Source organism: Budorcas taxicolor, chromosome 2 (genome assembly GCF_023091745.1).
Source record: "Budorcas taxicolor isolate Tak-1 chromosome 2, Takin1.1, whole genome shotgun sequence".
NCBI lineage: Eukaryota > Metazoa > Chordata > Mammalia > Artiodactyla > Bovidae > Budorcas > Budorcas taxicolor.
Genome location: NC_068911.1, coordinates 32,511,031 through 32,525,395, shown reverse-complemented (window position 1 = coordinate 32,525,395; position 14,365 = coordinate 32,511,031). Strand labels below are relative to the sequence as shown.

The window sequence follows — 14,365 nt, the reverse complement described above, 5'->3', positions numbered from 1 at the left end:
AACCCACCCCTTCCTGGAGAGAGGAAATGGGCCTGGGGAGGGGAGCTATACTTCCTGTCTCTTTGTAGGGGAGAAAGCTAGGGTTGGGGCAGACAGTTAGGGTGGTGGTTAAGTTCAAGACTTGGCAGTCTACTGGGAGGGCTTGAATCAAGGCTTGGTGCATACCACCTGTGACCTTTAGCAAATGCACTAGCCCCTTGTGGCTCAAAGTGTGGTAACCAAACCATCACTACCACCCGGGGGCTTGTGAGAAATGCAGAACCTTGGGCCCCAACCTACTGAGTCAGAATCTACAACTTAACAAGACCCCCTTCCCAGATCATTTCTGTGCACATATGCTGCTCTGTGCCTCAGTTGTCCCATCTGTAAAATGGGGATTAAAATGGGTTCATGTATATGTAGTAGTGCTTAGAACACAGTTTGCTGCTCTTATTTATTCGTTGTTATTGTTATTGTTGAAGCAACTCACTCTGGGCAAGACAGATAGCTGGGCTATTCCCAGCCCCCAACCTTTCAGTACCCCAGAGGTGGGTTGTCCCTGTGAAGAACAAGAGCCCGAGGCTCACAGAAATGCAGTGATTTGCCCAAGATCCAAATGAGGAAGCCCAGGTTCACTCCCATACTGATCCAACCCCACTACTCATGTTAAGAGTGAATGAAGGACTTCCCTGGCAGTTCAGTGGCTAAGACTCCATGCTTCCAAAGCAAGGGGCACAAGTTTGATCCCTGGTCGGGGAACTAAGACCCCACATGCTGTGTGGCATGGCCAAAAAAATAAGTATTAAAAAAAAAAAGTGAATGGAATTGTTTCCTCTGTACTAAACCCCTGTGGTGCTCACAACTGCCCTGTCAACTCCCTCACAATTGTCTTTGCTGTCACCCCCATTTTTCAGGCAATGAAACTGAGGGTCAGAGAGGTCAGGCTGCTTTTCTAAAGCTACCCGGTAGGAAAGGCTGCACTGTACCCAGACAGTTGATGCTCATCATCCATGCTATGCTGTATCCCCCCATCACTATTTTTTCCTCCCAGAATCTTTCCCCCCAAAGTGTTCCTGAGTCCCTTGTCACCTTTTGGCCAACCCTGGCTCTGGGGCTCTGGGGCTCTGGGGCTCTGGGCCTCTGGGCCTGCCCCTCCCACCTGCTCACCACTAATGAGGTCTTTGGCTACTTGAGGCTGGGACCACAGAGGCCGCTGAAACTGACTCTGTGGGAAGAACTTGCTTCCTTTCACCCGGGGCTCCCAGGTGTGGCTGACCAGGCAGGAGCCTTTGAGGGTGGTACCGGGCCAACTCAGGAGTAGGAGCTGTGTTGAGCTGTCTGGCTCTGGCCTCTGGGGAGCTGGCCTGGAGCTGAATGCCCCTCTGCCTCTTTGTCTACTATCACTTAACCTCCAGCTCACCTCCTGGGCCTAGCCTCTTGGCTAGGGTGCAACGGGGTCAGACCTGGAGGTCTGCAGTCTGCCCATTCATTCCTTCCTTCAGACAAGCACGTATCATATACTCTTGTAAATGTACAATTTTGCAGTGCACAGGCTAGAACATAACATACAGCACTGGGTGGAAATCAGGGAGGGCCCTCTGAAAGATGGAGCGGAAGAACGTTTCAGCTGAAGAAAACAGCACAGGCAAAGGCCCAGAGGTGGGAAACAGCATGGTGCATTTGAAGCAGGAAGACACCAACCCGGAGTGGATGGAGCAGAAAGAGCGTGGTGACTATGGCCTTGAGAGTGGGGGCCCTCCATCTACTCCCAGAGGGCTCTGCTTTTTTTTTAAATTTATTTTTGTCTATGCTGGGTCACTGTTCCTGCCCAAGGATTTTCTCTAGTTGCAAGGAGTGGGGGTGATTCTCTAGTTGTGCTTGGGGTTCTCAAGCGGTGGCTTCTCTTGCTGCGGAACATGGGCTCGAGGGCGCACAGGCTCAGCAATTGCAACCCATGGGCTCAGTACTTGGGGTGAGGGGGCTTAATTGCCCCACAGCATGTGGAATCTTCCGGGACCAGGATTGAACTGTCCCCTGCATTGGCAGGTGGATTCTTAACCTCTGGACCACCAGGGAAGTTCCAAGGACTCTGCTTGAGACTGGAAAAGACATTTCCAGACAAGACGACCAGTTCTCAGGATGAGGTGCTCCACCTGCCCCCTCCTACCTTGCAAGCGAGAGGCAGTAGTCCAGGGAACTTTGGCCACAGAGGCCTTGAAGGACCCACTCTTGCCCCTCTTACAGCCAGCTGGCCACAAGGGGAAGGAGTGTCCTCTTCCTTTACTGCCTTCCTGGGTGGACAAGTGGACTGACTGGCACTCATTCCCAGGGCAAACAGGCCTCGCCTCCAATCCTGTCTTTATTATATGTGGGCTGTGGTACTTCAGTTCTCTGAAATATCAACTGCAAAATGAGCAGCTCTTCCTTTCCCAGTTGTCTCCATGAAGTGTGTTGAGAGGAGAGCACAGGGCCTAGCGCTGGGTGAGGCCTAATCGCGGGGGCTATTACGTTCAATAACCATGATTAAAAGAGGCCAAAAAGGCTGCAAATCCTGTTTCAGCCCGCAGCAGAATGAGAGCTCTGTTGAGGTCAGGGTCCTTGCTTGTGTTCGTGGTTATTCCAGCCACCACTGGTACAGCCAGTGTACATGGTTGGCGTTCCACAAACGTCGAATGAATGGATGGATGATGCAGTAATGAACTAATTAATAAACGAGTGAATGACCAGCTCCTGCCCCGAGGGAGGACTTGTAACTCAGGGGTCCTGCCTGTCTTTTGTCTTGCCGGGGCACCTTGCCACACTCTTACCCGCTCTGAGCCTCAGTTCTCCCCTCTGTTTGCTGGCGGGAGTAAGGGAAGCCTCTGGGGGCTGGGGGCGGGGGTTCCGGGCAAGGGGGCCCCCGCACCGACCCGCGCCCAATCGCCGTGCGCCGAGGCCGAGCCCGCCTCCCGCCCCCAGTCCTGCCAGCTGCGCGCAGCCCCCGCCCCGCCTGGGCGGCCCGCCTCGCGCCACGTGACCCCGCCCCGGACAGCCCCGCCCAGTCGTCCAGGCGTGGGCTCCCATTGGCTACTCAGGGAGGACCCCGCCCCCCCCTCGGGGGCGGAGCCGGAGACGCCCCGCCCGCCGCAGAGCGGGGCTCCTGCGTCCGGACGGTGCGCGGCGGCCGGACCGGGCTGGCGGGCGGGCGGAGCCGGGCCCCCGGGGCTGCTGCGGGGCGATCGGGCCAGGCTGTGGACGGCGCCATGGTGAGCGGAGCCGGGAAGGGCCGGGGAGGGAGCGGGTGCCGGGTGCTCGGGTCCGGCGGGGCCCTGCAGAAGGGGAAGGGGCGGCCCCGCCTGGGGTTGGGGCGCGCGCTGGAAGGCTCGGTCGCGGGCTCGGGGGTCTCTGCGGCGAGGGAGGGGCAACCTGGGCGAGGGGCGCGGCTTCGGGGGGAGGGTCTGTTCCAGGGGGCCGCGCCCGCGGGCGGGGGTTCTTTGTCCGCTGCGCTGCGGAGAGATCGGGACAAAGGAGGCGGCGGGGGGCGGCGGCGTCGGCTTTGCAGGGAGCGAGTGTACCCCCCCAACGCAGTGGTTGCCCCTCACCGCGGCCCGCAGTTCGGCGCCCCAGGCTGGCCGCGGGGCTCCTCGGGACACTTAGAGATTTTCAAAAATTAACAGGAGGCGGGGATCCTGGCAGCCTTCGGGGTGGTCAGGAGGATAGGAGGGGGGTAGGAGAGGGGGTCCTGGCAAAGTCTGGCGCCCACTTCGCAGGTGGGGAAACTGAGGACGGGCTGCGACGTTTGGTGCCCGGTTTCGTCGGCGGTGACTGCGCGGCGTGGGCATGACTGGGTCTCGTGGTCCCGCGTCCTCCAAGCTCCCTCCCCCAGTCAAGCCGACTGGAATTGCTTCTCCAGCTGTCGTTCCCACTCCAGTTGTCCCCCCACCCCGGGCCTCGTCCCTTCCTCTCTCCAGCCTGTTCTTAGCTCTTTGGTAGAGGCGGGGAGACGACGGAGTCGCCTGGCAGGGTTAAATGAGAGGGTGCGTGGAGCGCGCCTGGCATCGCCTGGCATCGCGCCTGCACGTCGCCGGCGCTTGGCACGCGGGAGCTGCCCGGGTGCTTGTCATCCCTGTGTCCCCAGCATAGAGCCCTTGGCCCCAGTCACCCAGACTGCTCTGATGGGGGCGGACTGGGCTTCACCTGTCCCCCTTGGCCCCTCAGGCATGGGAGCAGGGGAGGTGGGGGTCAAATAATATGCCATTTGAGTGTCAGAGTTGAAATCCCAGATTCTGGATCCAGGGCTGCCTGGGTTTGAATCCCTGCGCAGTTACTGTTGAGCTGTGTGACCTTGGGCAATTGACTTTACTTCTCTGAGCCATGGACTCTTGAGGCTGAGAGATGATCTGTGTGAAGTGTTTAGCCCAGTGTCAGGTACAGAGTAATCACTGCCAACTTCTGTCAGGCATCTACTGTTATTACCAAAGTTGTCCAGCAAGTGGGCCTACCTCGGGGCAGCCTGTGAGAATGACCAGTGGCTGATTCACAGGGCGCGGGCATAGGAGACCGAGACTGACCTTGGGGCAGTCCCTGGGACTCTAACTGCGCCAGCTTCCTCTTCTGCACAGGGGAACCTAGATGGTTCTGGTGCGAATTTCCCCTTCGGGAGGACCGTGGTCTAATGGGTGGGTGGTGGAAGGTGAAGTGACACTGGACGCAGAGCTGGGCACAGCACAGTTAATCTCTCATCCGCATCGCCACTGTTCTCGCCCTGGCTCGTCGAGGGCAGTGGCCTGTGTGATGCTCCCTTGGGTCCGAACCCTGACTCAGGCCTGGCACAGAGCAGATATTCCACTTGCCCCCTTGACGTGCCCCACCCTCCCCACCTGTCCTGTGTTCCTCATCAGAAACTGGGCAGGAAATGTTTCCAGTTTGTGAACTGGGGTCCCCCGAAGAGACAGAGCAGGGTTTGTTGGGACACCTAACAGATGGCTCTGTCGGGGGAAGGGGCATGGCTTAACTGTGCGGAGGTGGTTGGTCCCCTGTAAGCAGGACAGTCCCAGAAGGTAGCAGCTGCAGGGCGGAGCTAGCTAACCTGTCTAGCTGGGCCGGGTAACACTTGTGATGTGCCCAGTTAAGCGAGAAGAAGGTGGCAGCATGTCCCCTAAGGAAGCTCCTATTTGTGGCACTGGGCCTGGACCAGGTTTTGTACCCATCTGGGAACAGGTCCTTTGGAGAGGGGGTGCTGTGAGGGGCTACCCTGAGGTTTCACTGTCCTCCCTGTGACATCCAGGAAGGTGTGGGGCCTGGCGACACACAAACCTGGTGGTTCCAGAGTCCTGTTGTCACATTTCTGATCACTTCTCAGCCTCCCCACAGCCTGGCTGGTGAGGTCAGGTCTCGTTCCCATTTTGCAGGCTGAGAAACTGAGGCCATTACTGGGCAACTTGCTTGGCTGAGTCATAGTAGCTCCTGATATTGAGTGGAGGGATGGGGTGAAGAAGGGGACTCGCATTGAATCTGTTCTGTTGGAGGCTGAGGCTCCACTAGGCCTGGGGTGGGTGCAGGGACCTGCAGAGTGGGGTGAAGACTTCATTTTGGAGTTCCCTGAAGAGGCAGGGGTGACACATGCAACCTTACACTGAGGAAGACCTAAGTGGTGGGCCTCTTGAGGCCAGCAGGACAGTGGGAGATGCCTGGCTTGCTGGTGGCCGAGGCAGGGACAGTCCTTAAAACCCACTGGTGGATGGTGGGGGGGCCGGGGTGGCACGCTCAAAGAGGTGGCGTCTGCAGGCACTGGGCTTTTACATCTTGTTTTTCCAGGAGCAGTGAGTGAGATCCCAGGGAGGTGGAGCGGGAGGGCGGAGGGAGGGCGGAGGATTGGCACTGTGTGTTTGGGGATCCAAATGGCCTTGGGCTTCCAGCGCCAGCCTCCCTCCTGACTAAGGGAGCTGGCAAGGAGCTGCTGCGGAGGTTGGGGGGAGCATGGCCCGTCGCCCACCCCTAGAGTGCCTTGGCTGTGAGCTGGCTCCCAGGCTGGCCTGCCCCTCTCCCCCTGCACTTGGAAGCCCCTGCCCTTTGTTCTGCTGGGCCCCACTTTTGGGTCCCGTCCTCCATGTTTCTACCCGGGATCACTCTTGGATAATCCGCTGAAGCTCCCCACGCTTTAGTTTCCCCACCTGTGAAACTCAGATGGGAACCCTGAGCAGCGCTAGTTGCCAGCTTGTTAGGAGGATCAGATGATGGTGTAGAATAAAGTGTTAACCACTTGGATGAGTGTTCTGAAGGGGTCCAGATTTCCCACGCACCATTCTGGGCATTTACCCAGCCTGTGAGCCTCTCTGTCCTGCCCTGTGCCCTTTCCTAGCTCAAGGTGAGGGGTCAGCTGACTTGCAGGAGACAGCTTAGCTTAGCAGGAGGGAAGCCCGGAGGAGATGGAGCCATCGGTAGGGTCCAGCCCAGGCCGTGAGGGTTGCGGGGCGGGGGGGTGGGGTGGGGGGACCGGCCGGCTTCAGGTTGCTCTGGGATCTGCATCTCGGTGACATTTTCCCTTCCCCACAGCCTGTGTGGGGACAGCTGCCCCTCCAGGGGCTCAGGTCAGGCCTGCCTGGGACCCACCCCCACGCTCAGGCTGCAGCCTGTCCTTCCTCCTTGGTAGCTTTGAGATTCGGGGGCGTTCAGGGGTAGGAGCTACTGAGGCCAGCTGCCTAGGACTGCTGCTTCCCCTGAGCTTGAAGTGGTGGTCAGCAGACAAGTATTGAGCACCTGCTGTGTGCTGGTGACAGGGCTGGGGCTCCAGCAATGGGCAGGATGGATGCACCCTCCTCCAGGCTCAGAGCCCACTGTGGGAAGGAGTTGGCAGCCAGGGAAGCACCTTTCCTGACCCAAGAGAATGTCAGGTGGGGGGGCGGTGGGGGGCATCTGGAGCCTGGGGGGTCTGGGGAGACCACCCCCGCAAGAGGCATCTTCTGAGAAAGTTCTCTCTGATGGGAAGCAGCCAGTCATGGGACGTGCAGGGAAGAACACCGCAGGCAGAAGGAACAGAAAGTGCAGAGGCCTTGGGGAGATAGGCGGAGGCAGGAGGGTGTGAAGAAGCTGGGGAGGCAGGGGAATTCGGATTCTCTGCCGGTACCGGGGAGGGCTCTGAGCAGGAGATGACGCGACCAGATTTTGTAAAAGATGGGTTCTCAGGAAGTACTTGCGGAGGGAATGAAGTAATAAACACACGTTTGGGGGTGGGGGAGGGAACTCCGGCCAGGTGTGACTGTGGCCTGGTCACCTGGCTTTGTGCTCCCTCGAGGGAGATACCCAGACCTGGCTCCGCCCCCTCTTCCTGGCCTGGGGTGCTGGGGGCGTGGGGAGGGGCAGCAGACAGGGTTTAAAGGTCACCGCCCCTCTTGGAGGGTCCCTTGGAGCTGGGGCTGCCTCTCTGGTTCTCCCCCAGGACTCTGGGGACACTTCCTGGGCTCCCCAGCTGGTTTGGCCCCTGGGGTCCCCATCCTCAGGTTTTTGCTGCCATTGTTTGATTTCTGACTTCCTGTCCCCGAACCCACTCCCTACCCCCCAGTCCCCAAACACACACACTTCCTCTTCCGAACTGATACTGACTTCCCTTCCTGTTCAAGAACCCAGGGTGGGGGCAGGCACCCCAGCAGGCGCTGGACACCCAGGAGGGCGAGTGGAGAGGGCAAGGTGGAGAGGGACTGGCAGTTCGGTGTGCTCCCAAGTGGGAGGAGAGCATGGGGGTTGGGACGGGTTTACCCGGTGCTACCAGCAGGCTCTAGTGGGGGTGGGGTGGGAGGAGGGCTCACCTGTCCTACCTGGAGGCCTGAGCAGGGTTGTGGAAGCGGATGGCAGCCCTGATGGTGGCATGGGAGAAGCCGGGAGGACATGCCCTGGGCAGCACAGAAGTGTGTGGGGCCACCCCTGGAGCAAGTATGCCAGCCTGGTGCTGACACTGAAGCCAGGGTGGCAGACTGAGATGGGTGCCCTGAAGGGAGGGAGGGAGGGAGTGCAAGGCGCAGGACCAAGGGGGCTTCCTGGCTTGAGGGGTCAGGAAGGCTCCCTGCCTGGGCTGGAACTAACCAGGGCAGGGTTCTCAGCCTCCGCATGATGTTTGTTTGGGACCGTTGTCTGGGGAGCCGTCCCCAGCAGTGGGGGAGGCTTAGCAGCACACCTGGTCTCTATCCAGTTGGCACCAGTAGCAACCCCACCCCCACCCCGCACCAGTTATAACCAAAAATGTCTCCAGACATTGCCATATGTCCCCTGGGGGGCACGACTGTCCCCACTTAAGAACCATTGAGCCAGGGTTAGGGGAGCAGAGCGTTAGGGCAAAGGCCTGGAGTGAAGGGAGGTGGGGTCAGTGGGAGATGAGCAGGGGCTGGGGCTGGTTCGTGTCAGATTCCAAAGGTCACTGTAAGGACCTAGGGCCTTTCTGCTGCGTGGCGGGGCACTGGCTGCAGTGGTCCAGGTGGACCAGGGAGCCCGTTGAGAGTGATGACAGCAGCCTGGCCCTGGAGGTGGTAAGAAGGGCACAGACTCCAGGTGTGTTGCCCCCTCCAGCCCCAGACCCCTCTGTCATTGTGGCGGTGGGAGCAGGGCAGGAATTTTCTCAAGGCCTGGTCCCTGGACAGACTCAGGGACGTTGACTTTGCTGCCCAGAATGTGGTCCTGGGGTGGGGGTGGGGGGAACTCCTTAGTGTGGAGGAGAATCATTGCTAATTAAGGCTGTCATTGCTCAAGGACGGCACTCCATCCTGTTTGGAGGGGACACCTTCCCCTTCCAGCGCTGTCCACCTGCACTGATGTCAGTCTTCTCCAAAAATAGCAGCCTCAGACAGCTGAGCACTGGCCCTGTGCCCAAGGCGCCCCGGGCTCTCCTGCACCCTCACGACCACCTGGCTGTAACTGTTATTTGCTCCATGTGTGGTCATGCAGGAGACGTTAAAAAGGGCTCGGTCTGGGACCCAGGGGAGCCACTACCTCCAACCTCAGGGGGCTGTCCCTGCCTGCCCCTCCTCTACCCGACCCAAACCAGCTGATCTCCACTGGCTGCATGTGGAATCTTCCCAGACTAGGGATCAAACCCCTTCAGCTCCTCACGCTTGCTAGCGGACCCTCCTGCCTTCAGAACCTTAGCAGATGGTGTTCCACTGCCAGGAATGCTTTTCTCCAAGGCTGACCTTCCCGCATGTCCCAGCATCACCTCCCAGGTGTCTGTCACCTGCCTCACCCAGTTTAACCTGGTGGCACCTGGTCCCCTGTGTTCCCAGTGTGACTTTCCTGCATTTGTAGCAACAGGTGTGTGGCATATTGACCTGTCTGTAGTCTGGCTCCTGCACTAGACGCTGAGCCCAGTGAGGGCAGAGGCCGGTCTGTTCTGCTTCCCCTGTGCCCCCCTCAAAGTTCCCAAGCCAGGGCAGCTACAGCTCCGTTGGGAGCAAAGGCTGTCACTGACTGCACCCTCTCACAGGTGTACCGGAAGGCTCGCTGAGCTGTATACTTCCCCTGTCGGGGCTGATGTCATTTCCCTGCTTTCGAATCCCTCGTCTCTGGCTGTCTCGAAGCACTGGCTCCTTTCATCTGTGAGCACTTACTAAAACACCTAGTGGTGCTGGGTTTCTAGAACATCCATTCACCCGGAACAGACGCTCTTTCAGCCTCCACCATGGTGGGGTCACAGGTCTCAGGTGCTGCCTCTCCTGCCTCTGCCTCTCAGGTTCCCTGCCTGAGCGCGGGTGACTGGCTGGCTGGTAGCAGAGGCACTGAAGGTATTAAATGGAAGTAGCTGGGGTGAGCAAAGAACGCTGGTGGCATCATGAGCCAAAAAAACCAGCAAACGCCACCCGGCCTGTTTTTCACTAGGATGAGGGCGGGCCGGTCAGGCTTATGAACTGATTAAAAATAGACCCAGTAGAAGACCCAGCGAGAGCGTGTGAGCCGCCAGGGTCCCCAGCAGTGTCCCATCGTCTTGCTTTGTCTTTCAGGGCTTTCGGGTCCAGCCTTGCTGAGCTGTCCCCACACGAGACCTTCCTGCGGAGCAAGCCCCTGCCCCTACAAGCGCTGACCATGTCTATTATGGACCACAGCCCCACCACGGGAGTGGTCACAGTCATCGTCATCCTCATCGCCATCGCTGCCCTGGGGGCCTTGATCTTGGGCTGCTGGTGCTACCTGCGACTCCAGCGCATCAGCCAGTCAGAGGATGAGGAGAGCATCGTAGGGGATGGCGAGACCAAGGAGCCCTTCCTGCTGGTGCAGTACTCAGCCAAGGGACCGTGCGTGGAGAGGAAGGCCAAGCTGACCCCCAACGGCCCTGAAGTCCATGGCTGAGCCGGGATGCGGAGGCTCCTGGGCCCGTTTGTAGCCAGCCGGGAGAGGCGCAGGAGAGGCGAAAACACAGACATGCCTCCGCCTAAGAGGAAGGGTTGACACTTGCTGGCATGGCCTCGCCAGGCTTCATCATCGCATGCACTGACTCCCAGGGTCCCAGTGGTCCCAATCCGGGGCTTGCTGGCCCTGGGCAACCCCTCGGCGTCCTGGTGGGACTGCCCATTGCAGGCAGTGGGCAGACCTGACCTAGCTGGGGCTCTCGGCCCCGCAGCGCTTTTGTTACTTGAATGTTTAGCTGAGCCTGTTTTTGATGGAGCTACTACTACTGTAACGCGTGAACTCACAAGCCTGTGAACTGTAAATAGGCCCCGGAAGCACGTGCTTAAGCCTCTTTTGCTGATTTTTTAAAATATCGCGTGTAGAGCACATGGGACTGTCTGAACTAGGGCTGAGCTGAGTCAAGGCAGTGGGGAAGGGTGGTTTTAGACGTGTAAGGTCCACATGGCACTTGGCAGGGGCCTCTGATACACGTGTGTGTTCGTAGAGGACGTGACATGTCTGTTTTAAGCCTCACAGCGGACCCTTCGGGGTGCCTTGGTGGTTTGCTTTGTGAGCGATGAATGAGAGCGGGGGCGCCATCCGCCCCCGTGCCCCGCCCCGCTAGCTCCTGGTAGATGAGGTCGTTAAATGGCTGTTCCCTGTTGCTGGTGGAGCGATTGCAAGGAAGCTGCTGCGGCTGCTTGGGAGCCGGTGAAGGACGAGTCAGGGCACGAGTCCCGAGGCTGCCAGGCGTCCCAGTGGCAGAGCAGTTTCTGGCCCCCGTGGTCTTGAGCATGCTGGGCGCCCCGCCCCCCACCCGGCTTTACTGAGCGCTGGCTTCCCTGGAAAACACCAGAGCTGCCGCCTTCACCCGCATCCGAAACCCAGCTGGCCCAGGAAGGGGAGACAGTGGCGGTTTTAGTTTGTTGTTGTATTTAATATTTTCTGCACTGGAGGGGGGCGGGGCTTAGTTTCCCCCGTTTCTCCCTCCTGCCCTTTTCACAGATCTGCTTCCTTTCCGCTCAGATTCCCACCCACCTGCTCGATTTCACTGTCCTCAGCGGGCCACCGACAAGGAGGGTCCCCTGACGTTGCTCTGAGAGTGCCCAGTGTCGTTTCTTGGGTGCCTGAGGAAGCAGGAGCCCCGAGCAGCCTGTACTTCAGTGGGCAGGTAGGGGGAGAAGGGGCTTAAGGTTCAAGACTTGGTTTTTACAAAGATGAGGAGCTGGATGGCTATCGACACCCCCCTACCCCTCGCCCCTCCATGGTGTCCCTTGTGTAGACTTCAGTGAACTCGGGTTTTTAATCACCACTGTAAACAGTCTTAAACGATGATTAGATGGTTATTTGTGTGTGCATCCTTGGGAATAAACTGGAGGCCAGCCCTGGCAGAGCTTTGGAGCACTGGTCCCCAGTACTTGAGCCTCCTGCCACAGCAGAGGCGAGGAGCGCCTGGCTAACCTCAGGCTGCCCCCACCCCATCAGAGCTCCCCCCTCCCTGAGCTCTGGCCTCCTGGGCACGCTGAAGGCGGCTCCTCTGGCCTTATCCAGATCTCCCCTAAAAAAGTGTGTTGAACTAATCCAACTTTCTAGAACCCCTAGGAGGGAGCTTAGGGAACACCTCTCTTAGCAGTGTACCCCTCAATTAAGGGTCCAGCCTTAAATGATAGCTAGCGGGGAGGGGAGGGGTAGCTAGTTAAAAGACAATTTGAGCCAAAAGCAGGATTGAGACAGCACAGGAGGCCACTGAGGGATCCTTAGAAGGTGGCCGGGCTTTAGAGCAGGGGAGAGGGTGCCTTTGGTCTCCACGCAGGGATGGCCAAGTGTGAGACTGGACACCAGCAGAGGCAGGACACAGTGTGGGCTGGAGGGGGCTGTCAGAGGTTCTAAAGGGGTCAACTGGAAGGTCAAGGAGGTGTGCTTTCTAACAGAGGATGTAAAACTGGGGCAGGTGTGGGGGTGTCTGATCCACTCCCCTCGCATTTCAGAGCTTCGGGCTTTCTACCTCTACTTTCTGCAGCCGGCGGTCAACAGCTGAGGCTGTCTGTCCTTCCCCCAAGTAACTGAAGCACTTGCATTTTCAAGTCCCTGAGCCTGACCCCGAAAACGACCGCTTGACTGTCAGGCTTCCCCCGAGCTTCTTACCATGCCCATGCAGTTTCAGTTTTGAGAACATGAAGTGTCATTTTCTCTTTAGTTTCACTCTTGGGGGGGGGGGTCCTTATCCGTTGACATCTATGCCTGTTGCACCAGGCCTATCAGCATGGTGTCAGTGCCGGGTCAGAGGCACAGTGGGGCACTAGGGGGGTGTCTAGGGTAAGTGGAAGGGCCCACAGGACTGGTGACCAACCACACAATAGCTCTCACTGTTCTTTGTCAATAGCTACTTTTAGCAGAGACACCAGAGCCACGCACTCCAATGGCTCAGTTAAGTTATGACCTCTCATTGAATTCTTTCTGAATAGCCCAACTGTTGCGTCCAAGTCAGTCAGGACGTTAGCCTTTCATCCTGCGTGTCATGGCAGAGGCAACAGGAGGGGGATGGGGAGGGAACTCCAACACTGAGCCACTGAAACAGGGACTAACTTTTCTGACGAATCTTCACATGGACTGTGCTACTGTTTTTGTCTCAAAGCTACCAAGTTTGTGCAATAAGTGGAGGGGATGTCACCCCTGTTCAATAAAAGCTGAATGACATTCAAGTTGATTTTCTAGACCACTGAGAAAATCTTTATTTACAATAAATTTCAATAAAATTTGCATAAATATATTCCCAATGTACAGTTTTCTCCTTTGATTTCTTCATGTTATTTTCCAAAGTCAGTCTGTCCGATTCTCGGGGCTCCCCTCGGAGGCCAGCGTGGAGCTGACGTTGGCAGGCAGGGGTGTGCTGGCGGGCAGCCGGGGGGCACCTGGGGGCTTGGGGGGCTCTGAGTGCGCCTTGCTTGGGGGCATGCGGTCGTCTGCCCCGTCCCTGCCCTCCAGCTTCCGCTCCATGGTGGCCACCAGGATCTTGAGCCACGTGTTCTCAGTGAGGAGGGTTTCTGAGGCGTCAGCCAGCTCCTGGAGCTTGCGGGCCACCTCGTCAAGCTCCCGGGTCTTATGCTCGTACAGGGCCCGCAGCTGCTCGCTGTGCAGCCGCAGCAAATCATGCTGCCGCTCCAGCGTGTGCTGCTGCCGGAGCAGCCGGTGCTCGTCTCTGCGTGCGCTGGCGAGCCGGGCCTCCACCTGCACCTGCGCCCGCTGCAGGGTGCCAATCTCTGCCCGCAGCTTCCGGATCTCTCTCTCCAGGTGGGCGATGTGCCCCTGCTGCAGGACTGCCTCGCTCTGAAGACACTCTGCAGCGGGAGGCCCAGCCAGGTTCCGAGGCGCGGAGGCTGGGTCTGAGTGATGTAGGATGAACCGCAGCAGGTTGGGAAGGGTGATGGGAAGGTCTTCAGGGTATTTCACACTTAGGTCCTTTCTGGGGAGAAAGGGGGAAGGAGTCAAAGATCAGAGAGCCAGGCCTATGTTCTTAGTACAAAACCAGGCTGCCAGCGAAGGTCAAGCTGCTGTTTCCTACCAAAAGGAAGTCTGCACGGAAAATGTCATCCGGAAAAAAATGTTCTACACATGAGGATGTGCTGGTTCTGTAATTAAAGTGGTTTATCTCAAAGGTGTGTCTGCTCCTGAGGACAAAGAGCTCAGACTCTGTGTTCCAGGAAAGATAAGAGCTCCCAGGCCTAAAGCCAGTGGTGTGTCAGGATGAGTGTACTGGGGCCAGATCGCCACCATATCATTCTTGTGGCCATCAGCAACAGCAATGCTTGGTGAGATGGGGAAAACCTCCAACACAGCCTGGCTCTTCAGCAAGCATTTATTACACATTATCTGAGCAAGAGTTCTCAACTGGAGTGACTATGCCCAACCCTTTGGACAGTGGGCAACACGTAGAGATACATTTTATTATCACAATGGGGAAGGTGTTACTGGAGCCCCACCCTTGACAGACAGATTGAGGGGCTCTGAAGAATGAAGGTCGCCCAGCCCTAAGAAAAGA

The 14,365-nt window shown here is 58.1% G+C and overlaps 2 protein-coding genes across 7 annotated transcripts in view; one reads left to right on the top strand and one right to left on the bottom strand.

Moving 5' to 3' along the window:
- Positions 1-3,133: 3,133 nt before the first annotated feature.
- On the top strand, positions 3,134-13,095 carry SNN (stannin). Of its 3 annotated transcripts, none has more exons than XM_052636172.1 (2): positions 3,134-3,224; positions 9,942-13,095. In XM_052636172.1, the coding sequence occupies exon 2, from the start codon at positions 10,024-10,026 to the stop codon at positions 10,285-10,287; it is 264 nt and encodes an 87-aa protein (XP_052492132.1). In that variant the 5' UTR covers positions 3,134-3,224; positions 9,942-10,023; the 3' UTR covers positions 10,288-13,095. The 3 variants fall into 3 exon arrangements, with proteins under 3 accessions (XP_052492132.1, XP_052492133.1, XP_052492134.1); XM_052636173.1 differs by lacking the exon at positions 3,134-3,224 and adding an exon at positions 8,333-8,499; XM_052636174.1 differs by lacking the exon at positions 3,134-3,224 and adding an exon at positions 9,496-9,539.
- Positions 13,054-14,365, bottom strand: part of TXNDC11 (thioredoxin domain containing 11) — a 58,624-nt gene continuing 57,312 nt past the window's right edge. For all 4 annotated transcript variants that reach the window (XM_052636160.1, XM_052636161.1, XM_052636162.1 and 1 more), the window contains one exon: positions 13,054-13,789. In XM_052636160.1, the coding sequence (XP_052492120.1) occupies positions 13,147-13,789 (643 nt within the window). In that variant the 3' untranslated portion in view covers positions 13,054-13,146. The remainder of the gene's footprint in view (positions 13,790-14,365) is intronic.